Source organism: Hypanus sabinus, chromosome 5 (assembly GCF_030144855.1).
Source record: "Hypanus sabinus isolate sHypSab1 chromosome 5, sHypSab1.hap1, whole genome shotgun sequence".
Lineage (NCBI taxonomy): Eukaryota > Metazoa > Chordata > Chondrichthyes > Myliobatiformes > Dasyatidae > Hypanus > Hypanus sabinus.
In genome coordinates this window covers 145,071,298-145,094,116 of record NC_082710.1, presented here as the reverse complement: position 1 = coordinate 145,094,116, position 22,819 = coordinate 145,071,298, and the positions used below count along the sequence as shown (strand labels likewise).

The following is a 22,819-nucleotide window of genomic DNA, read 5'->3' as shown; positions in this document are numbered from 1 at the left end:
GGTTCAGCACCCTAGCTCTGAGATCATCGATTTTATTCACCAGAGACTGCACATTTGCCAGTAAGGTAGTCAGTATGGGGAGTTTAAAACCCCATTTCCTCAAACACATTTGTCTCCCTGACCTGCAACCACGTTTCCTACATGGAAACTGGCGAGGAGTCCATCCACAATCAGCATTGTTTCCGTCAGTTTTAAGCAGCGGTAGTTCAGTTAAACACATCAAGACATCCTTTGTTGACTGTACTAACCTTGGAAGCCGTTGTGCTTTTTAGCTGTATCAGGCTGAAACGAGAATATTTAATCGTATCTAATGAGAGTTCTGCTGCTACATGAGTTGCCTTGAGGTGCCCCAGAACTGGTTAGTAAGTTGTGAGCATATTATATTGGCACCGGAAGTGTGGTGACACTTGCAGGCTGCCTCTTGGCACAACTCTCACTGATTAGATTTGATGCAAAATCACTGTACATTTCAATGTTTTGATGTACGTGTGGCAAATAAAGTGAATCTTTCATCTTTACTTGGTTTAGAGGTCTGTGGCAGATGGGACTATCTCACTGGGCAACCTAGTAGGCTGAGTTGAGCCAACGGGCCTGTTTCTATGCTGTATGTTGTTGTCTCATTATCACACTCTGCAATGGCTACTGTATGCAAATCAGTTGCAGAGTTTCCAATAATTTAACCATGACCACTTGAGACCTGTAATGAAACTGCATGTCTTTCCCTCTCCATACTGTGTATTTAGAGTTGTTTTACATCAAGCGTGGTGTTCATAGTGCATGCAGCTCTTGCCTACAGGGCATGTTTGAACTTGCAAATGATCTGCTCATGATTTTCCAATTAACAACAAGATATTGAATAGAGCTTTCCTGGATTCTTGCCTCCTGTCTTAACCCTGTATAACCTACAGATGCCCATCACCTGTACCAGCTTGGCTGTAGACCCCAACAACAGTGAGTCTTCATGTCTAAATGCAATCCCCCAAATCCATCAGTAATGCAGCAATGTCCCGCACGCTTACAGATGAGATCATGTATAGTGCTGAGGTACAAGTCTGTTATAGGACCTATTGTCTAGAGATATGAGTTCAAATCCCACCATAGGATTCAAAGTACATTTATAATCAAAGAATGTAGAAGTTTTACACCTTGAGATTTGTTTGCTTACAGGCAGCCGCAAGAAACCTGATGAACCCATTTTAAAAAACGAAGGACTAAAACCATTGCGCAGAGAAAGAAAAAACACAATAATGCAAGCAACAGCGTTCTGAACCAGATTGAATCAGAATCAGGTTTATTATCACCAGCATGTGTCGTAAAATTTGTTAACTTAGCAGCAGCAGTTCAATGTAATACATAATATAGAAGAAAAAACAAAATAAAATAGTAATAAATAAATATATCAATTAAAGTATAGGTATATTGAATAGATTTTAAATCGTGCAAAAGTCAGAGATCTTGACACCCAGTAACTTGAAACTGCTCACTCTCTCCACTTCCGATCTTTCTTCATCTTACCCTTCCTGAAGTCCACAATCAGTTCTTTCGTCTTACTGACATTGAGTGCCAGGTTATTGCTACGACTGCACTCCACTAGTTGGCATATCCCGCTCCTTTACACCCTCTCGTCACCATCTGAGATTCTACCAATAATGGTTGTATCATCAGTAAATTTATAGATGGTATTTGAGCTATGCCTAGCCACAAAGTCATGGGTACATAGAAAGTAGGACAGTGGGCCCCTGAGGTGCATCTGTGTTGATCGTCAGCGAGGAGGATATGTTATCACCAAACTGCACAGACTGTGGTCTTCTGGTTAGGAAGACGAGGATCCAATTGCAGAGGGAGGTACGGAGGCCCAGGTTCTGCAACTTCTCAATCAGGGTTGTAGGGATGATGATATTAAATGCTGAGCTGTAGTCAATGAATAGCATCCTGACATAGGTGTTTGTGTTGTCCAGGTGGTCAAAAGCCGTGTGAAGAGCCATTGAGATTGCATCTGCCATTGACCTATTGAATCCTTAGATCTGCTCCCTGGTGTAGCGGAGTAGGCCTTAGCATCGAAATTGGGAAGATGGAAATTTTAAATTTTTGTTGAATAAATTTGGGATTAAAAATTAAGCATCTTCTTATTCCCTATTGACTACAGAAAGGATGCAAGAGTTTGGAAAGGTGCAGAAGATATTTTTGAGGATACTGTTTGGATTACAGGGTATAAGCTATAAGGAGAGTGTGAACAAACTTGGGTTTTCTCTGGAGTGGCAGAAGCTGAGGGTACTTGATAGAAGTTTATTAAATTATGAGAGGTATGGAAAAGGTTGACAGTTAAAATCTTTTTTCCATGGATAGGAATATCAAATACTGAGGGACAGTGAGAGGGGGAAAGTTTAAAAGAGTTGTGTGGGCCAAGTTTCTTTTTACATAGAGTGGTTGGTGCCTGGAATACACTGCCAGTGGTAATGGTGAAAGCAGATATGATAGTGGTATTTTAGGCAGATATGTGAATATGCAGGGAATTGAGGGATATGGATCGTGTGCAGGCGGAGGGATTAGTTAAATTAGCATTGTGTATGACACAGTACCATGGGCTGAAGGGTCTGTTCCTGTGATGTACTGTTCCATATCCATGGAACTACAGATTACTCTGTAATGAAAGAAATCTGTTGTCCGTCCCTGATCTGGCTTTATGTGACCCCAAACGCAGCGATGAGCAGTTGTCCCTTCTGCTTCTCTTTATGCAAGCAGGAACTGGACCAGGTTATTGTAATCAACAGCTGTGATCATCTTGTATCTGGCATATGTGCTGGTAATGGAATTGATAGAGCTGGGTACATGATGGTCAGCATATACCCAGTGAGCCAAAGGTCCTGTTTCTGTACTCTATGAATCTATGAAATAGTAGGTTCTGCTGTTTTTGGTTCATTTTCCACTATTGGCATTCCCTTTAATGGATCTCTCGCACACCAAAGATGAATTCTTGATGCCCCAATCTACCTTGTTGTAGCTCTGCACTGCACTCTCTTAAGTGTAACAATATTTTCTACACATAAGAGATTTTGCAAATGCTGGAAATCCAGAGCAGTACACACAAAATGCTGGAGGAGCTCAGCAGGTCCGGCAGCATCTGTGGAAGTGAATAAACATTCAACTTGCAGGCTAAGACCCTTCATCAAGACTGGAAAGGAAGGGAGACGATACCAGAATATAAGAAGATAGGGAAGGAAGGAAGAACAAGCTAGAAGGTGATAGGTGAAGCCAGGTGAGCAGTGGAAGGTGGTTGAAACAAGAAGCTGGAGGTGATAGGTGGAAAAAGCAAAGGGCTGGAGAAACATTAATCTGCTAAGAAAGAACAGTGGATCATGAGGGAAAGGGCACCGGGGGAGGTGATAGGCAGGTGAGGAGAAGAGGTAAGAGGCCAAAGTAAGGAATTGATAAGCAGGGAAGGGGGGAGTGGGATAATTATGGGAAGTTAGGGAATTCCAAGTTCATACCATCAGGTTGGAGGCCACCTAGACAGGATATGCGGTGTTGTTCCTCCAACCTGAGAGTGGCCTCATTGTGGCAGAAGAGGAAGCTTTAAACCAACGTCAGAACTGGAAGGGAGATAGGAGTTAAAATGGTTGGCCCCCAGGAAATTCTGCTTTTAGTGGATGGAACCACTCGCATCAGTATGGGTGGGCCACACCTCATATTTCATCTAGGTAGCCTCCAACCTGATGACACGAATATCTAGTTCTCCAATTTCTGGTCATTTCGGGGTAGTGGAGGTGTAATTTGTCCATCAGTGCTGATCACTGCATCCTTGACTAAGCTGTTCCACCATGAACCTGATCTGCTATGAGTCAACATGATGCTTCCAGATCAGGTCATGCATAGCACAAACCTCCGCCGTACTGCTCAAGTGTTTTCCATCTGATTGGCCTATGAGAGTTCTCTTTGGGAACTAGTTGACTTGATCAGCATTTCTGATCTGGCTATTGTTCACGATTGCACTTAAAGAAAACCCATCCCCCCAACACTTACCTCATCTTCCATTCCCACTCTGGCTCACCTCGTACCTCCTCTCTTCTCAACTGCCTATCGCCTCCCCCGAGCACGTCCTCCTTCCCTTTCTCTCATTGTCCACTCTCCTCTCCTATCAGATTCCTTCTTCTTTGCCTTTTCCACGTATTAGCTCCCAGCTTCTTACTTCATTCCCCCTCCCACCTACCTGACTTCACCTATTACCTTCAAGCTTGTCCACCTACCCCTCCTCCCGTGTCCTCATTCTGGCATCCTTTCCAGTCCCAAAAAGAATCTTGACCTGAAATTCTGACTGTTTATTAATTTCAATAAACACTGCCTGACCTGCTGAGTTCCTCCAACATTTTGTGTATATTACACTATATTCTACCTTCTGTTTTCTTTTTACTATCTCTTTGTACTTAAGTATGGAATGATCTCTCTGGTTGGCATTTCACTATGTATCAGTACACATGACAATAATATAGCAATACCATTGTAAACACCATTCCATATTTCCCTCAGAACTATTACATACTATTAACACATTACATATCTTCATATTTGCTCTGGCTTTACAGAATCAGGTTTATTACTACTTGTACACGTCCTGATGAAGGGTCACAGCCCGAAATGTCAGCTGTTTATTCTCCATAGATGCTGAGTTCCTCCAGCTTTTTCTGTGTGCTTATGTCATGAAATTTGTTGTTTTGTGGTGGCAGTATATGGAAGACACAAAAATTACTGAGTTACAATAAACAGTGCAAAATGTTTCAACAAAAAATGCCCACACAAATCATGACTCCATAGCATTCTTTTTAAAACTTTCCTATTAGTTCCCTTACATTTCCCCCCTCCCCACATGTTTCTGTGAGCTTCTCCTTTGCAGTATTTACCAAGCTCCCATTCTGAAGTTCCCATTGAATATGCTTCCACCACCCATTCAGGTTACAGGTTCTAGATTGTTGCATTTTCTTGCATAAAGCTCTTCGCCTAGTCAGCTCCTGCATATTTAGCTGACTTATTTAAACCTGAAACAAAATGGACTGCAGGTGCTGGACTCTGCAGCAACACACAATACACTGCTCTCCAGTTGAAGGGTTTTCATTGAAAACATCATCTGAACATTTCCCTCCACAGGTGCTGCCTGACCCACTGAGTTCCTCCAGCATTTTGTGTGTCGTTCTTAAACCCACACCCTCTAGTTTACTGATGGAAGTTGTTTGACTTGTGTTCACTTTGGTCCATGAGTCCATTCACTGATACATCTGTGTCTTTAGATTGCAGAGTTCGTGTTTGTGATATTCATGAGCATCGAGCTGAACCTCAGAATTCTGGCTGATGGTTTATTCTTCACCCCTACGGCTGTCATCAGGGATTTTGGCGGAGTGATGGATATCTTCATTTATCTTGTAAGAACTCAGGTTGCACATATACTGTATCTTAAATTGACTTCCCAGCACAGTTATCATCCTGGAAAGTATCAACCCACAATCACACTGGGCAGAAGTGAAGGATATATCTCATATGGATACAGAGTCAGTGAGCTGTCTACAGTTCTCGTAGGTGTTATAAGGAACAGCTGGCAAAAGGGAAACAAAGGGTTCATAAGATGATACAAGGACTGAGAAGTTATAGCTACCAAAACTCAGAACACATCAATGTTTCTTTGCCCGGAGAAATAACTGAGGTATTACCTTACTGAAGCCTTAAGGATTACAAAAGAGCTCCATTCATTTGGGGTTTTCACATGGCAGAGCCCAAACCTGGAGCCATCAATAAAAGAGCCGGTTAATAATTCCGATTTGAAGTTCACGAGAATCTTCAGGGTCACAATCAGGTTTATCATTGCTGATGTATGTCGTGATTTGTCATTTTTGTTGCAGCAGTACAGTGCAAGACATAAAAATTACAATGTTACAATAAAAAATTAGATAAATAAGTAGTGCAAAAGAGAAACAGTGAGGTGGTGTTTATAGGTTCATGGACCATTCAGAGAGGGAAGAAGCTGTTTCTAAAAGGGTTAGTGTGGTCTTTAGGCTCCTGTACCTCCTTTCTAATGGTAGTAATGAGAAGAGGGCATGTCTTGGATAGTGAGGGTCCTTAGTGTTGGATGCCACCTTCTTGAAGCGCTGCCTTTTGAAAATCTCCTTGATGGTGTGGGTGGTATGTATGTGATGGAGTTGGCTGAGTCAACAACCCTCTGAAACTTCCTTTACCCAAGAAACAATGAGAATGGGAATATCTTACTCTCACTGGGAGGGATTGAGATGCAGTGCAAGGATAGGTTTGAAAGGATGTGGGATAAACAGAGGGGTGGGGAGGAGGCAAGTGTGGCGCAAAAACACCACCATGGAGAAGAGGGGTCTTATGCTCTGTTTCTGCCCAATGGCTTTATTATTAGAAGATAGTTACTAGGTTAATTCCTATGGATTTCAGGCAAAATGTATTTACTTAAAGAAGGGTGAAAATGTGGAACACACTCCCACAGTGAATAGCAAGCAGCACACAAAGTATTGGAGGAACTCAGTGGGTCAGTCAGCATCTGACTGCTTTCCCACTTCCTCTCTTCCATCATCTATCTTTAACCTTCCTCATCTCGATCCAGTTATTGCTGACCAGCTCGTTTTCTACCCCCTTCCTCTACCTCTCTAGACCGGCAATCTCCAAGTTTAGACCACATTTGGAGTATTGTGTTCAGTTCTGGTTGTCTCATTAAAAGTTCAAAGGTCCAATTTAATGTCAGAGAAATCCTGAAATGCTTTTTCTTCACAAACATCCACGAAAATAGAGTGCCCCAAAGAATGAACGACAGTTAGAACCCCAAAGCCCCCCTCCAGCGCGTTAGCGGCGAATAGCAACAATCCCCTCGGCTCCCACCAGCAAAAAAAAAGCATCAGCACCCACCATCGAGCACTCAAGTGTGAGCAAGGCAATAGCAAAGTCACAGGCTTGCAGTTACCTCAAAGACTTCGCTTTTCATCTGGTATTCGACATACCAGACATTACGGTATTCATCTGGTTCTCTGTCTCCCTAATAAGGAAGAAGGAGGTCTCTCTGCTTTTCCCCAGTGAGCGAGGAGACATAACAAACAACTCACTGGTTTACGATATTAGAAGCCTGTAACGTTACTTTTTCCAAGCTCTGTTCCCAACAATCTCAGGTCTTTGGGCACACGGCAGAAGATTTTCTGACTATCCTGACGACACACAGGTCTCCTACCATGACACTGGCTCTCAATCCGCCCATCTCCAGAGCCCCGAGATCTTAGGTTTCCAAATCCAAGCCAGACTTTCAGGCCGAACCCTTCCCTTAGTGTGCAGAACAGCAGCCAGTCCTGATACCCCGAGAACTGGTCCCATTCCCACAAAGAACCGAAGTCAGTGTGTAACTCCAGCTCAGGGTCTTCAAAAGAACCCTGAAAAGGAAAAATAAAGATATTAAAGATGGAAATACAGCTGTTTCCGAAGATGCAAGCAAATGAGTTGCCATTTAGTGCCATCTTGACTTCACTCTGCCTTTCCATTATAGGAAGGATGTGGAAGTTTTAGAGAGGTTGTAGAGGAGATTTACCAGGATGCTGCCTGGATTAGACGTCATGTCTTAATAGGAAAGGTAGAGAGAGCAAGGGGTTTTCTCTTTGGAGCAAAGAAGGATGAGAGGTGACTTGATAGATGTGTACAAGATGAAAAGAAGCATAAGGTAGAGAGGGAGGCCAGCATATTTTTCCCAGGGCAGAAATGGCTTATACAAGAGGGCATAATTTTAAAGCATTTGGAAGAATGTACAGAGGGTTGTCAAAGCAGTAAATACAAGAAACACAGTTCCAGAGGTGATGGTAGAGTCAGATACATGTAAGAGACTCTTGGGTAGGCACAGTGATGAAAGAAAATGGACGGCTATATGAGAGGGAAGGATTAGGTTGTTATAGGTTAATAGGTCAGTACACATCATGGGCTGAATAACCTGTACTGTTCTGTGTTTTGTTTCTCCTCTGCCTTGAAGGGTATTGATCTGAAGCATCGACTGTTCATTTCCTTCCACGGATGCTGCCTGACCCACTGGGTTCTTCCAGCACTTTGTGTTTTGCTGCAGATTCTTCAGTCTGCAGTCTCTTCTGCCTCCAGCTGAATAATAAGGATGGGTTTATGGAGAAGCCAGGCAGGTGCAGGAGGCAGAAGGGGACCGAGGGTCTCACTGATAGATGAAGAATTACAAGAGGAGGCTTGAATGGAGGACCATAATATTAAAGATATTGGAGCAGAAATAGGCCATTTTGACCCATTGAATCTATTCGGCCACACCCTCATGGCTGATTTATTGTCCCTCTCAACCCCCAATCTTCTGCCTTCTCCCTGTAACCTTTGACACTTTTTCTAATCAAGAACCTATCAATGTCCACTTTAAATATAGCCAATGACTTGGTGACCATAGCTGAATGAGGGAGTGAATTCCATAGATTCACCACTCTCTGGCTAAAGAAATTCCTCCATCTTCTTCTGCACCTATTGTCTACTGTCTATCTTGAGCCAGACAGTACAGCATTAATGCTGACATGGACTAGTTGGGCTTGAATGGCCTCTTCCGCCGCGCTGTCTCCTGTGCACTTCATAAGGGAGGGTGTGATCTGTGTTGATATTGAGGATTTCACTGGGGTTCACTCTGAGAAGGAGTGTGCTACACTGACCGCAGAACAGAACCAGCTCCAGTACTGGTGCTCAGCGCCTCTGGGCTTGGGTCCTGTCTGTATCCTATCTGGCTGGAGGTCTATCCTGCTGACCTTGCCTCTCCTGCTCTGTCCGTCAGCAAAGTCTGATCTTCCTGTGCTGGATGCCACATACTGTCCCTGCCCAGTCGGGAGCCCAGCTGCTGATGATGCTGAGATGCCTGCGACCTCTGCGGATATTCAAGCTGGTTCCTCAGATGAGGAAGGTTTTGCGGGAGCTGTTCAGTGGTTTCAAAGAAATATTTCTGGTGAGTAGCCACAGATGTGAAGGCTTTGAAACCTTGGAAATAACAGTAAAGGACAGGGGGTGGGTGGGGGCTTGCCATTCAACCCCTCGAGTCTGTACTGGGAATGAACTTCCATTTAACCCTACTTCCAGCAATTCATCCATATTCTTGCAGATTCTGACCCTTCTGCTGTTTTTCATTTGGGTAGAGAATTTCTGCCACCACCTTCTCCCGCTTGGGCGAACTGAGTGAAATATCTTCTCAAACACCCTCTGATCCCTCCGCTGATCAAAAAATCTCTGCCACCAAGTTAGTGAGCTACAGCACAGGGGATTGTATTACTGCTGTTTGCCGAGCCTAAGTCTCTCCTTTATATACTTCCGCATTTTCCATGTAAGCCACAGCAAATATTAAAATTCATTGTCACAGGCAAATGTACCCAGGGTATAAATGCCACGAAAATGTTTTTTTATAGCAATAGCACATTGCATTACAAACATGAGAAACACTAATTAACATCAATTATGCATAACATACATGATACAACAAACAAAATTAAACATTCATGATACTTAGTGAAAGTCAAGTCTGTGGGGAGGAAGCTTTTGTTGAAACTTGAGATGCAAGTCTTAAAGCTCCTGGACCTTCTACCTAATGGCAGCATGGAGGAGAAGGCATGGCCTGGATTGTGGGGAGTTCCTGATGATGAATGTCACCTGCCTGAGACATTGCCTGTTGTAGATGTCCTTGATGGTTGGGAGTGATGTATCCATGATGGAACTAGCTGAATCCACCACCCTTTAGTCTCTTTCGCTCCTGTGCTTTGGAGTTTCCATACCAAAATGTGATGCAACTAGTCAGGATGCTTTCCAGCATATATTGGTAGAAGTTTATCAGAGTTTTAGATGACTTGCCCAATCTCCTTAAGCATCTAAGAAAGTAGAGACTCTGGTGCACTCTCTTCCTGGCTGCATCTGTGCTGGGCCCAGGTTAGGTTCAGAACCTCTGGCTAGGTCTACCATAAAGAGTTGGCAATTTCCTCGACATGGATCAGCTCATCTGAGACCTCCTGGCTCATGCAATGAACCAGCTGGAGGTGAGACATTAGACGACCTTTCCCCTACTCCTGCACTGAAGTCAATACTGACCCCAGCAACAAAGCACTCATGAGCTGGCTGAGGGGTGAGGTTGCCTCACTTCCTACCAGTCAAGTTGATACAGGCAGCACCACCCTGTCCAGCTCAGTAGTCTCCAGCCTCATGCTTCTTGACAATATAGAAGTGGCCTATGGAGTCCATGCTAGCTTTTGAAACAACCCCATCAATCTCATTCCCCAACTAATCTACTGGTAACCTACTCTCTCTCACATGCCCATTAACTTGCCAGTTCCCAGGCACCCCATCTTCTCATATGGTAGTTTACAGCCACCAACCCCACACAGCTTTGAGATGTGGGAGGAAACAGGAGCACACAGGGAAACCAATAGGTCACAAGGAGAACGTGTTGGCTTTTTGACCATCTCCCACGCCTTTCCATTACCCCACCCATTTTCCCCACACTTCCTCATATTTCTCTCTCCAGTGTAATCCAGATCCTACATGGTATGTGTGTTCACTACTGATCTCCAGCCTGCCTTAAATTACCTCATTGCCTGTTGTCTCTTCTGTCAGGTTTCCATTCTGCTGTTAACACTCATGTTGGTCTTCGCAAGTTTTGGGGTTCAGCTTTTTGCCGGGAAACTTGCCAAGTGCAATGATCCTCACATCACCAAGCGGGTAAGCAACTTAACTTCAGAAAATACAAGACAGAACTCCATCTTCCATGGTCATGACCAGTGACTTTTCTAATTCCCCCTATGTTCCTAAGCAACGCACAAAACTGCTGGAGGACCTCAGCAGATCAGATAACATCTATGGAGGAAGAGAACAGTTGATGTTTCGGGCTGAGATTCTTCATAAGGGCTATATTTCCGGCAGAATCTCATAGCATCTGTGTTGTTGTTCAACTCCCACTAGTCCAGCTTTGTTCATCGTCAATATCTCTCTCCCTTGTTTCCCAGACTCATCATACTCTTCCACCAGTTGGACCTGCCCAACTCCCACATACCTATCCACTTGGGTTTCTTCTCCGATGGTTCCTCTTTCCTGTCCCCTCACTCATCTGGTTCCATCTGCCCACCATCTCCTCTGGTGGTTCCACCCATCACCTACGGAAGAAGTAAAATTCAATGGTCATACCAGCATCTACATCAGCCCTCCCTCTCAGAATCAGAATCAGACTTTAATCGCCAAGTACCTGTGCACATACAAGGATTTTACTTCCGGCAGATGTTGTCTCTCTGCACCTCTTTATAATGACCAGCCCCCTCTACTCTCTCAGTCCTGAGGCAGAGACTTGACACAAAACATTAACCATCCCTCTGACCTACAGATACTGCTTAACAAGCTGAGTTCCTCCAGCAGATTAATCTTTGCTGGAATCATTGTTTCCCAGGGATGTCTGCATACAATGCAAAGTTGTTGATCTTTCTTTGCAGTGAAGAGCTTGGCTTGGGCATTTTTGAGTTTCAGGGTTGTCCTAACTGTGGTCCATCAAGATTTCAGTTTTACTTGTTTGTTTGCTTATTTTTTAGAGATATAGCACAAAATTGGCCCTTCCAATGTTTCAAGCCTCATTACCCAGCAATCTGCAACAAACCCGACTTTAATCCTAACCTGATACAGGACAATTTACAATGTCTAAATTAACCTACCTGGTACATCTTTGGACTGTGGGAGGAAACCAGAGGATCTGGAGAGAACCCTGGCATTCCACAGGGAGGTTGTACAGATTCCTTACAAAAGACAGGGGACTGAACTCCAAACACTGGCATCCTGAGCTGTAATAACATCACATTAACCACTATGCTACCACGTTCTGGCCAACCAGCAGTTTGTGAACTCCACTAAAATTAAAGGGTGTGGATTTTTGTAGCAATGAATTCAGTTCCCTTTTTAAAACATTAGAACCTCAAACAGAACAGCACAGAAACAGACTCTCCAGCCCACCATGTCTATGCCAAACACAATGCCAAATTAAACTAATCCTTCCTGCCTGCACGTGATGCATATCCCACCATTACCTTCAGATTCATGTGCATATCTAAAAGGCTCTAAAATACCACCATTGTGTCTGCTTCCACACCACTCCGTAGCACATTACAGACACACACCATTCTCTATGTTTTTACAAAATGGATCCACACAACCCTTTCGTCCTGCCCCCTCTCACCTTAAATAGATGCTGTCTAGTATGTGACTTCTCAGCCCTTGGAAAAAAGACACTGATTACTTTATGTGTGCCTCTTACAATCTTATGAACTCCTATGTTGTTGTTCACTGAGGATCCCAAACAACATCCCCTTTCATTAACGAGCTACCAGAGGGGTTGGAGGTTTTCCCACCAAGCCCATCTGTCACTTGAGTCACAATGAGAGGAACTACTTTGATACTGGGCTAGTCCAGATAATTCTACACCTGGTTATTGCCAGATATTTTCATCATTATGTTCTCCTTTGTTGGAGATAAATGTTGCAATTTTCCCCAGGGACACCTCCCACGGAGCAAGAGCTGGCTGACATTTTTTCATTATTTAAAAAAAATAAATTACCATCCAAGTATCTTCCTCTATCTTCCCACTTAGTATATGAGCTAACATTTCATTGGAACTGCTGGAGTCACCTGGGAATATACTCACTGGAATTCAGAAGAATTGAGAGGGGATCTTATAGAAATACATAAAATTATGAAAGGGATCGTCAAGACAATCAAAGGGATTACCAGAGGAAACAGCAAAAGCTGTTTCCTCTGGTAAGAGGGAATAGAACTAGGGGACATTGCCTCCAGATTCAGGGTAGTAGATTTAGAGCAGAGATGGGAAAGAGCTGCTTTTCAGAGTAGTGAATTTGTGAAATTCCCTGGCCAGGGAAGCAGTAAAAGCTACCTCATTAAATATAGTTAGGGCACAGATAGATATGGGGAAAAGGCAGGTAGATGGAGCTGAGTTCACGATCTTATTGAACAGTGGAACAGGCTTGACTGGCCAGATGGCCGACTCCTGCTCCTGCTTCTATGTTCTTAATTGGCTACTGTTAATTGATGTATCTTTCATGCTGTGAATATTATTGATGATAGTAATTATAATCTGCTCATTTTCTCCATGAACATGGACACTGAGATTCTACACCGTCCACTTTTTACAGTGGGCACCCAGTGAGTGAGACTGTATTGATGGAGACCTCAGCCAATCATTGGGTGAGAATGTGCATAGTTTATAGGTTGGCAGATGACACCAAAATAGTGATATTGTAGGCAGTGAATGGAGTTAACAAAAATTACAGCAAGATCTTGATCAGCTTGGCAAGTGGGCCTAGGAATGGGAGATGGAGGTTAATCCAAAGAAGTCTGAGGTGTTTTCATTTTGGGAAGTCAAACCAGGGTAAGACTTTCACAGTGGATGATAGGGCCCAAGGGAATGTTGTAGAATAGAAGGACTTAAGAATGATTCCATGAAAGTGGTGTCACAGGTAGATAGGTTGAAGAAGGCTTTCAGCAGATTGGCCTTCATCAGTAAGCGCATTGAGTGTAGGTGTTGGGATGTTATTTTGCATTTGTTGGTGAGTATGCATTGGGAATATTGTGTAGAGTTTTGGTTGTCCCACTGTACATGTTATTAAACTGGAACAAGTGCAACGTTTTGTGTATTTGCGAGCATGATCTTGCAGTAAATGGTGAGCTGAGGATGTTCTTTGTCCAAGTTGGTCTCTGAGGTTGTGTTTGGAGAAAGTGGGAGGGTGAGGCTTATTTGCTAACAAGAGAAAATCTGCAGATGTTGGAAATCCAAGTAACACATACTGGAGGAACTCTGCAGGCCAGGCAGCATCTATAGAAATAAGTACAGTCGACGTTTCAGGCCGAGACCCTTCTGTAGGACTGGAGAAAAAAAGATGAGTAGATTTAAAAGATGGGGGGGGGGGGTAAGAGGAACACAAGGTGATAGGTGAAACTGGGAGGAGAGGGATGAAGTAAAGAACTGAAAAGTTGATTGGTGAAAGAGATACAGTGCTGAAGAGGGGCGAATCTAATAGAAGACAGGAGGCCATGGAAGAAAGAAAAGGGAGGAGAACCAGAGGGAAGCAATGAGAAGGTAATAGAGGGAAAAGGGGATGGGGAATGGTGAAGGAGTGGGGGCATTACCAGAAGTTCAAGAAATTGATGTTCATGCCTTCAGGTTGGAAGCTACCCAGACATTTGTTGTTCCTCCAACCTGAGTGTGGCCTCAACATGACAGTAGAGGAGGCCATGGATTAATGTATGGGAATGGGGAGTGGAATTAAAATGGGTGGCTACTGGGAGATCCCACTTCTTCTGGCGAATGGAGCGTAGTTGCTCGGCGGAACACTCTCCTAGTCTGCGTCGGGTCTCTGATATACAGGAGGCCACCAGGAGCACCGGACACAGTATATGACTCCAACAGACTCACAGGTGAAGTGTCGCCTCATCTGAAAGGACTGTTTGGGGCCCTGAATGGTGGTGAGGAGGGAGGTGTAGGGGCAGGTATAGCACTTTTTCTGCTTGCAAGGATAAATGCCAAGAGGGAGATCAGTGGGGAGGGACGAATGGACAAGAGAGTCACATGGGGAGTTTATTTGCTGATGTTATGTGCTCATGTGCTGGGTTCCAGGAGCAGTGCCACGGAATGTTCCGGATCAATGTCAGTGTGTCAAAGAATCTCAATCTGAAGCTGAAGGATGGGGAGAAGAAGCCGGGCTTCTGGGTTCCACGTGTCTGGTGAGACAAGAGCTCATTTATTCTACTTATTGCAGTGGTGAGGCTCACGTAACGGCCATCCCTAATTGCCCTGAGTTGCCCTCAGTTCATCTAATGAAGATGCTTCCATACTTCTGTTGTTTTGTGTGCGTGCGTGTGTGTGTGTGTGTGTGTGTGGTGGGGGGGTGCATCCAGGGTCTACACCCAGAGAGGATGCAGGATCTGCAATATATTTCCAAGTCAGGATAGTGTGTGACCTGGAGGGGAACCTGCCCTCTGGTTAATCTGCTGATCTCCTTCAATCTGTGTCCTGTAGGCACCCATCCTCCATCCCCTGGTCCTACTTACTCACTCCATAGAACCCTTACAGATTTTGAACATCTTCATTAAGCTTCCCCTTAACCTTTGTCACTCCATGGAGAATGATTCCATCTTCTGCTGTCAGTGGACTTCTCTCATTGGAAACTTACCTAAGAAAATCCTTAAATTTGTTCTCCAAATACTTGTCTTGCATGGAAATCCCACCCCGGATCAAAGGCGAGGACAAGTGCCTCTCTCAGATTCTGGAAGAGCCTGCCCTAGGTTTGCTTTGCGGCGAGCACTGGGGCAGCCCAGAGAAATATGTATATGTTTGGGTTTTTTTTTATAAGTATTTGGTCCACTGACATCCTCCAGAAACTAAACCACTCTAACCTAATGAGACTCATCGCCACAAATCTGAAATTCATCTCTGCTCTTCACCTCCCCCATCCCACCCCTGCAGGATGAGTTCCCCAGTCTCAGTGGAACATTTTTTTCCTAATTTTGTTTTGAATTTAATAACAAGGGCTGTAAAAATAAGACTGTTTTGGTCTCACTCTCAACATCTTTCTTACCAGCCCCTATCTGTTATTTACCCCAATGTGGGGTGTCCTGTCTTGACCACGACTTTTCTACATGGAAAGAGCCCCACCACACCCTCACACGTCCCATTGCAGGAACTGGTAAATGGTTTATTATTGTCAAGTGGACCTAGATATAGTATATTAAAATATAAGTACTTTGAGAGACTATAAAGGGAAAAGCAATAGCAGAATGGTTCTACAGTCACAGATAAAGTGTATTGCAGGTAGACAATAAGGTGCAAAGGCCATGACAAAGTAGATAATGAGTTCAGAAGTTTATCCATACCGTACAAACTTATTTCACCCTCTGAAATCTCTCCACCCCTCCAGTTTGGATCTTCTCATTGTCCTGAGTTAAGCCACTTTACCACTGTGGTGGTGTGCTCTGAAATTCCTTCCCTAAACCTCCCCACCCAATCCCTCCTTCTGTCACCACCCCCATTCAGTTCCACCTCCATGACTGGAATCCCGGTCACCTGCCTTAGCATTTGATTGGAGAAACTACTGGAACCTGTGTCCGTCCCCAAACCAGGTCCAGTTCACAAAGTGGATGCAAGTAGTTACTGGAGAACCAGGTGATCCATTTCTGATCCAATGGGACTTACTGAAAGGGTATTTTTCTTCATTCCAGGGCCAACCCTCGGAACTTCAACTTTGACAATGTGGGAAGTGCGTTATTGGCCTTGTTTGAAGTGCTCTCATTGAAGGGTTGGGTAGAAGTCCGAGACGTCATCATCCACCGAGTGGGCCCAGTAAGGAACATTGATTTCTAACAGGGTTTGACATAAATGTGTTAGTATTGATCTGGTTTTATCAATCAACCATGAAGGAACATCACTCACACTTAATCCTGCTTACAGTTTCCCAAGACCTTCTCGTAGACCATGCTGCCATCTGGAGACCGTATAGACACAGATACAGAAAATGGAAAACCAAATCATTGGAAGAACTCAGCAAGTCAGGCAGCTTCTGTGGAGGGAGATGGACAGTCAGTGTTTCAAAAGTCCATATGAAGGATCTCTACCTAAAACTTCAACTGTCCATTTTCTTCCACACGTGGTGCTCAACCTGCTGAGTTGCTACAGCAGATTGTTACTCTAGATTCCAGCATCTGTAGCCTGTTGTGTCTATACAGATGCTGTTTGTCTCCATCTTCCTGACTTGCTTACAAACTAGAATAAAATATGTGATAATAAACCAGTAACTTTGTCCAATTTATGTCACAATTTGATCTCTATTCTTATGCTTTGTGCAACTCACTGACATTTATGGAACAAAATAAAAACAATATTGCCCCTGCCCCCAAGAAAATCCACAAGTTTGTTACTACTCTTCCATCATTTGTAAAAGATTTTACTTTTGCGCTAAGATTAAAAATTAGGGGCAAAAATATGTTTGTTTTCGTAACTTGCACAAACCACTCACAGGAATGTTTCTCTCCATGTGCACTTATTTCTTGGAACTCTGTTCAGCCAAATGAGTGGGTGGATAGGACTGACAGGCAGCTAATATACTTGCAAACATCTGTTGCCGATCGCCAAAGACTTGCTTCTTCCCAAAAACAAGTTTATTGTCATGTGCTAGAGTACATGTATGTGTAGGTGCAATGAAAAATATACATCACAGTCACATTGCCTCAGGTAAGCAGCTTTCACAAGAACGACATAAATTAAACAATTTTTATATTTTTTTTTACAAGAATTAACTATTATAACTAAAAAGTCACGTTAGTTCAAAGTGGTTATAATGTTGCTCAGTTGCAGTGATTAGGGTAATGCCAGTTGATTCAAGAATCAAATGGTTGAAGAGATGTAGCTGATCTTAAATCTGGTGGTGTAGGACTTAAGGCTTCTGTAACTCCTGCCAAATGAGAAAATGGCATAGCCTTGGATGGTGGGGATGGGTAAAGTTAAAATATTGGATTTAATATAATCTATTAGTAAAATCGAAATAAAATGAGGCAAACAAATTAAGAGAGAGCAAACATAATAACTGCCCTAACAGCATGTGGAAAGTATCATCAAAAGCGATTTTCCAGATTTTTTTTCAGGGCTAGAGAAGTTATTTTTAACTAGTTAAGATTCATTATACTTGTACCTCAATGTACCAGTGAATGTGTAGAGGGAATGCATTGGAACTTCCAATACATTATGGATGGGGTTCCTCTGGAGCAGAGCTCATGGAGAAGAGGTTCAGCATTAAAACCAGTTTATTATCACTGACTAGTATGCAGTAGAATGCAAAGGCATAAAATTACTATAAATTACAAAAAATAAATAAATATACAATAAGAAAGGAATAATGAGGTAGTGTTCAGGGACCATTTAGAAATCTGATGACAGACAAGAAGCTTTTCCTGAATCTGTTAAGTGTGAGTATTCAGTCTCCTGCGCCTCCTCTTTGAGAGTAATAATGAGAAAAGAACATGTTCAAAAAGGTGATGGTCTTTAAAGATGGATACCACTTTCCTGCAGCACCAGCTCTTGAAGATGCTGTCAATGGTGGGGAGGGTTGTGTACATTTGGGGTGGAGGAAGATGCTGTTCCACTTGTTTTGATTCATTTGGTTATAAATCAGATACCAAATTCCTAACTGTTAACCTCATGTAAGATCAGAGTCACTGGTGTAACTACAAACTCTCTTCCTGCAGATTCATGGCATCTACATCCATGTCTTTGTTTTTCTTGGCTGTATGATTGGACTGACCCTCTTCGTTGGTGTTGTCATTGCTAATTTCAATGAAAATAAGGTGAGCCCCACCGCTGCCATCACAGAAGCTGCTCGCTGCCTCCATCCTTTGTTGTTTCCAAGCCAGGGTCAAATGCATGGCGAATAGATTCTTGGTTTATTATTGTTGGTAATAAGGTATACTGATTGGCTGCTTTATATGATACATCTATAAAGATTGGCATCAGTCATCAAGGATATGAGAAATTTCCTTAGCCTTCTGAGGAAGTAGAGGGATTGGTGTGGTTTCTTGGCTACGGTGTCAATGTGGCTGGACTAAGATTAATTATTGGTGATGTTTACACCTAGGAACTTGAAACTCTCAACCATCTCTGCCTCAACACCACTGGTACAAGCAGAGGTGTGTACTCTGTCTAGCTTCCTGAAGTTGGTGACCATTTGTAGTTTGATCTCTATTCCCCTGAGTTGCATAACTCACTGGTAATATTGATGTGACATTTATGTAATATAATAAAAAACATATACAGTGTTGCAAGCCATCCTGCCCCTAATTAATTTCACAAGATATGTTGTTACTTTTACCCTAAATACTTTAACATAAAAAGATTTGACTTTTGCACTAAAATTAAAAGCTAGGGGCAGAAATATTCAGTGGATTCCAATTAATTGGGACACATTGGAACCAGTTCATTTTGGCCCAATACAGCAGCTGCTGCAGTTAGCCATAGTTCCATGGAAATGGGATAAAAAGTATAAAAAGGATTAATGTATTTAAATGAAATATAGAAAAAAATAGAACACTACTAATATTGCTACAGTACTATAAAACTGTGTATAAGTTCCTAATAATTGTCAATGGAAGATTTCATCCAGTGTACATGGCTGTGTTCTTTTGATTGACTGTAAATGAACAAAATAAGCACAGACACCCAGTGTGGATAATAGACTGCTTTCATACAATGCTATTGATGATTGCATCTACCAAATCTTCATTTTCATTGTAACATTTAAGATGATTGTTGATACCTTCAAATTATTTGTAGTTCCTAACTTGTTGAAAGTAGTTGTAACCATTTAATTTTTGCTCCCAGCCGTTTCTGACATCTCCAAGCCAAAATGCTTGAAACCACAATGAGCAAAATGCTCTGAATTGTCTTACTGCTTATTTCTCATCAACTATCAGTGACAAAAATCACTGCTTTTTAAACACAAGCACATGCAACTTGACAGCATTTAAAACTGTTCACTGTAAGCACGTTGTAGTATGTAATGGCCACCCAAGCACATGCATCTGATGCTAGTTAGAAACTGTTCGGGAACAGTTTCCTGTCCTAATTAAGTGGCATAGTGTCCCAGTTAAATGAAGGGAATCCTGGCTATTTTCTTTATTAATTCTTGTTCTTTAAGACTTGTCCCAAATAGCAGTTGCCCCATTTAACTGATGGCCCAGTGACCTGTTGCTCCCTCCCTGACACAGTGAGGTGGAATTACCAGTGAGTTGACTTCCTGCTGGTTTTCCAGGGCACTGCATTACTGACGGTCGACCAGAGGCGATGGGAGGACCTGAAAAGCCGGCTGAAGATCGCTCAGCCCCTTCACCTGGCTGCTAGACCTGGTAAGCAAATTCTGTCCTACGGAGCAGCACACCACACTGCTGCAGCCTCTCATGGGGCTGCTCTCATTTTAGCTTCCTGTGGAAGTTTAGATTTCCTTCAATGATTTGTCAAGTGGAGACACATTAATTTCAGTCCCAAACCCAACTTTGAGGAAACAATAAACTCCTGTTTTTCTCCAATGTTTACCAATTTTTTTCCCTACCTGTTAAAAACTTTGACTGTTTAGTCCTGATTACTGAGGTGAATTTATGCAAACTAATCTACAGCATCTAGTGTAAACCCTATCTGCTTCCTTTATTTGCACAGGGAAGATACTGGGCATGTTTGGAACAATTCAGAGCATTAAAGAGGGAATAATGCAGTGTTCTTTGAAGGGAAATAGATTCTCACAGCTTGGTAGCATTACAGAAGGGTATAGCATTCTATAGAGAAGGGTGCTCTATAAATGCAATTTGCTGTTATTTTCTGTGAAACTGTTTAGCACAGAGTCATGCAGCATTGAAGTAGGCTTTTTATATGACCATCCACACTGACCAGCAGGCACCCTTCTGTGATAATCCCATCCCCCAGGCCTTTCCCCATCTAGACACTTCTTAAATGCTGTCAGTCATTCTTCTCTCCCTTCCAGGTATTCACCACTCTTGTTAAGAAGCATAAGAAATAGGAGTAGGAGTAGGCCATCTAGCCAGTCGAGCCTGCTCTGCCATCCAATAAGATCATGGCTGATCTGGCCATGGACTCATCTCCACCTACCTTCCTTCTCCACATAACCTTTAATTCCTCTACAATGCAAAAAACTATCCAACCTTATCTTAAATATATTTACTTGAAGTAGCCTTCACTGTCACTCTCTGGGGAAAAGCAGTTCCTCCTCATCTCCATCCTAAATCTACTCCCTCAAATCTTGAGACTATGTCCCCTTGTTCTAGTCTCGCCTACCAGTGGAAACAACTTTCCTGCCTCTATCTTATCTGTTCCTTTCATAATTTTATATTTCTATAAGATCTCCTTTCATTCTTCTGAATTCCAACGAGTACAATGCCAGGCGACTCAATCTCTCCTCATAGTCTAACCCCCACATCTCTGGAATCAAATTGGTGAGCCTCTTCTGCACCGCCTCCAAAGCCAGTATATCCTTCCTCAAGTAAGGAGACCAGAACTGCAGGCAGTACTCCAGGTGCAGCCTCACCAGTACCCTGTTCAGTTGCAGCATAACCTCCCTGCTCGTAAATTCATTCCCTCTAGCAATTTTTACTATTTAAATAATAATCTGCTCTTTCATTTTTCCTTCCAAAGTGTATGACTTCGCATTTGCCAACATAGTACTCCATCTGCCTGACCCTTGCCCACTCACTTAACTGTTCTATATCTCTCTGCAGACTGTCCATATCTTCTGCACAATTTTGCATGATAAGATTCCCTTTCAGATCCTTTCTACATCTCTTCCCCTTCCCCCAAACCTATGTCCTCTTGTTTACCGCAGTGTACCATGTCTGTACTCCTCATTATTTTACTGTATATACCTCAGTCATATTCCCTCTTAAACACCCTCAACACCAGAGAGAGCCATCTCTCCTCGTAACTTAACAGTTCCATTTTAGGCAATATCCTGTTGTATCTCCTCTGCACACAGGGTTCAAGCTGAGGGTTTATAAAGTTCGAGCATAACCTCTCTGCCCTTATATTCAACTAAATTTGCTGGCCACAAAATGGTACACCTGCTGGAGTCTGCAAGAGCTGTAAAAGAGAGAGAACAACATCTTGCAGTTGCATAGCACCAATATCCTCTGAATCCTGCAAATGAACCTTTGAATATCCCACAGTGCAGGAGTATCATCAAACAAAGGTTAGCACACAACTACGTGAGGTCTACATACAGGTGACCAAAAGCTTGATCAGACACAGAGGTTTTAGGAAGAATGTTTAAAAGAGGTGCTCACAGCAGAGGCAATAAAGGCAAAGCTGCCAATAGTGGATTCTCTCAGTGATGGAACTAGAGAATTGCTGCAATCCCTGAGGAAACTGTAAAAGTAGGGAGGTGAGAGACCATGAAGAGCCTAAGGAGAATCAAATTCAAATGTCATTATTTTAGATAGCAATGATAGAAAGTCAGAAAACTGGATCTCACTCTTACAGGAAGGAGTAAGGGTGAGGACCAGGGTTGTGCTTAAAGGGAGGTTTGATAAACATATGGAGGAAAGTGGGGGAGGAGGAAATAAGTGTGGGCTAGAACAATGGCCTGAAGCAGAGGGACAGAATGGTCTGAATCTGTACTGCAGAATATAACTGTTGTGTTTTCCAGATAATGGCGGGCTCCGAGCTAAAATGTACGACATAACACAGCATCCATTCTTCAAAAGAAGCATTGCTGTGATGGTCCTCGCTCAATCAGTGCTCCTGTCTGTCAAGGTATGAAATCGGTCTCACTGGAATTGTGAGGCATGGTTACTCTGTTTATTATTGACATGATGAGGAAGGCTGGCCCTTCTTCCCTTATCCGTGCACTGCAACATGCTGTGGGTCACTCCGATGATGTGAAAATGCTGTAGAAACACAAGCCTCTTCTGTCCAGTGGCATAGAGCATACAGTAGGGTGGAGGGCAAGGTTATTGTCTCTACAACAGCAACAATGTTAATTCATATAGCACCTTTAATGTTGTATCATGTCCCAGCCACAGGATTTGACACCTAACTACCCAGACAGACTGGGAAGTTTGGCCAAAGTAGTGGACTAAAATGGGTATCTGCATGGACATGGTTGATGTAGAAAGGTTAAGAGAAGGGATTCCAGAGCTCAAAGTCCAGGTAGTTGAAAGTACCAGTGGTGGTGGTGGAGATAAATTTGTGGGTGGCCAAAAGGCCAGAATGGAC

At 43.0% G+C, this 22,819-nt stretch overlaps 1 protein-coding gene across 7 annotated transcripts in view; it reads left to right on the top strand.

Moving 5' to 3' along the window:
* Positions 1–22,819, top strand: part of nalcn (sodium leak channel, non-selective) — a 181,785-nt gene that overhangs the window by 107,995 nt on the left and 50,971 nt on the right. For 6 of the 7 annotated variants that reach the window (XR_009512315.1, XR_009512316.1, XR_009512317.1 and 3 more), the window contains exons 25-32: positions 5,280–5,411; positions 8,807–8,974; positions 10,624–10,728; positions 14,675–14,781; positions 16,276–16,396; positions 18,295–18,393; positions 19,854–19,947; positions 22,251–22,357. Coding sequence is in view for 4 of the 7 variants with exons in the window: in XM_059970505.1 (XP_059826488.1) it covers positions 5,280–5,411; positions 8,807–8,974; positions 10,624–10,728; positions 14,675–14,781; positions 16,276–16,396; positions 18,295–18,393; positions 19,854–19,947; positions 22,251–22,357 (933 nt within the window). In the remaining 3 variants the exon portion in view is untranslated. The remainder of the gene's footprint in view (positions 1–5,279; positions 5,412–8,806; positions 8,975–10,623; positions 10,729–14,674; positions 14,782–16,275; positions 16,397–18,294; positions 18,394–19,853; positions 19,948–22,250; positions 22,358–22,819) is intronic. The other variant, XM_059970506.1, reaches the window with a different exon arrangement.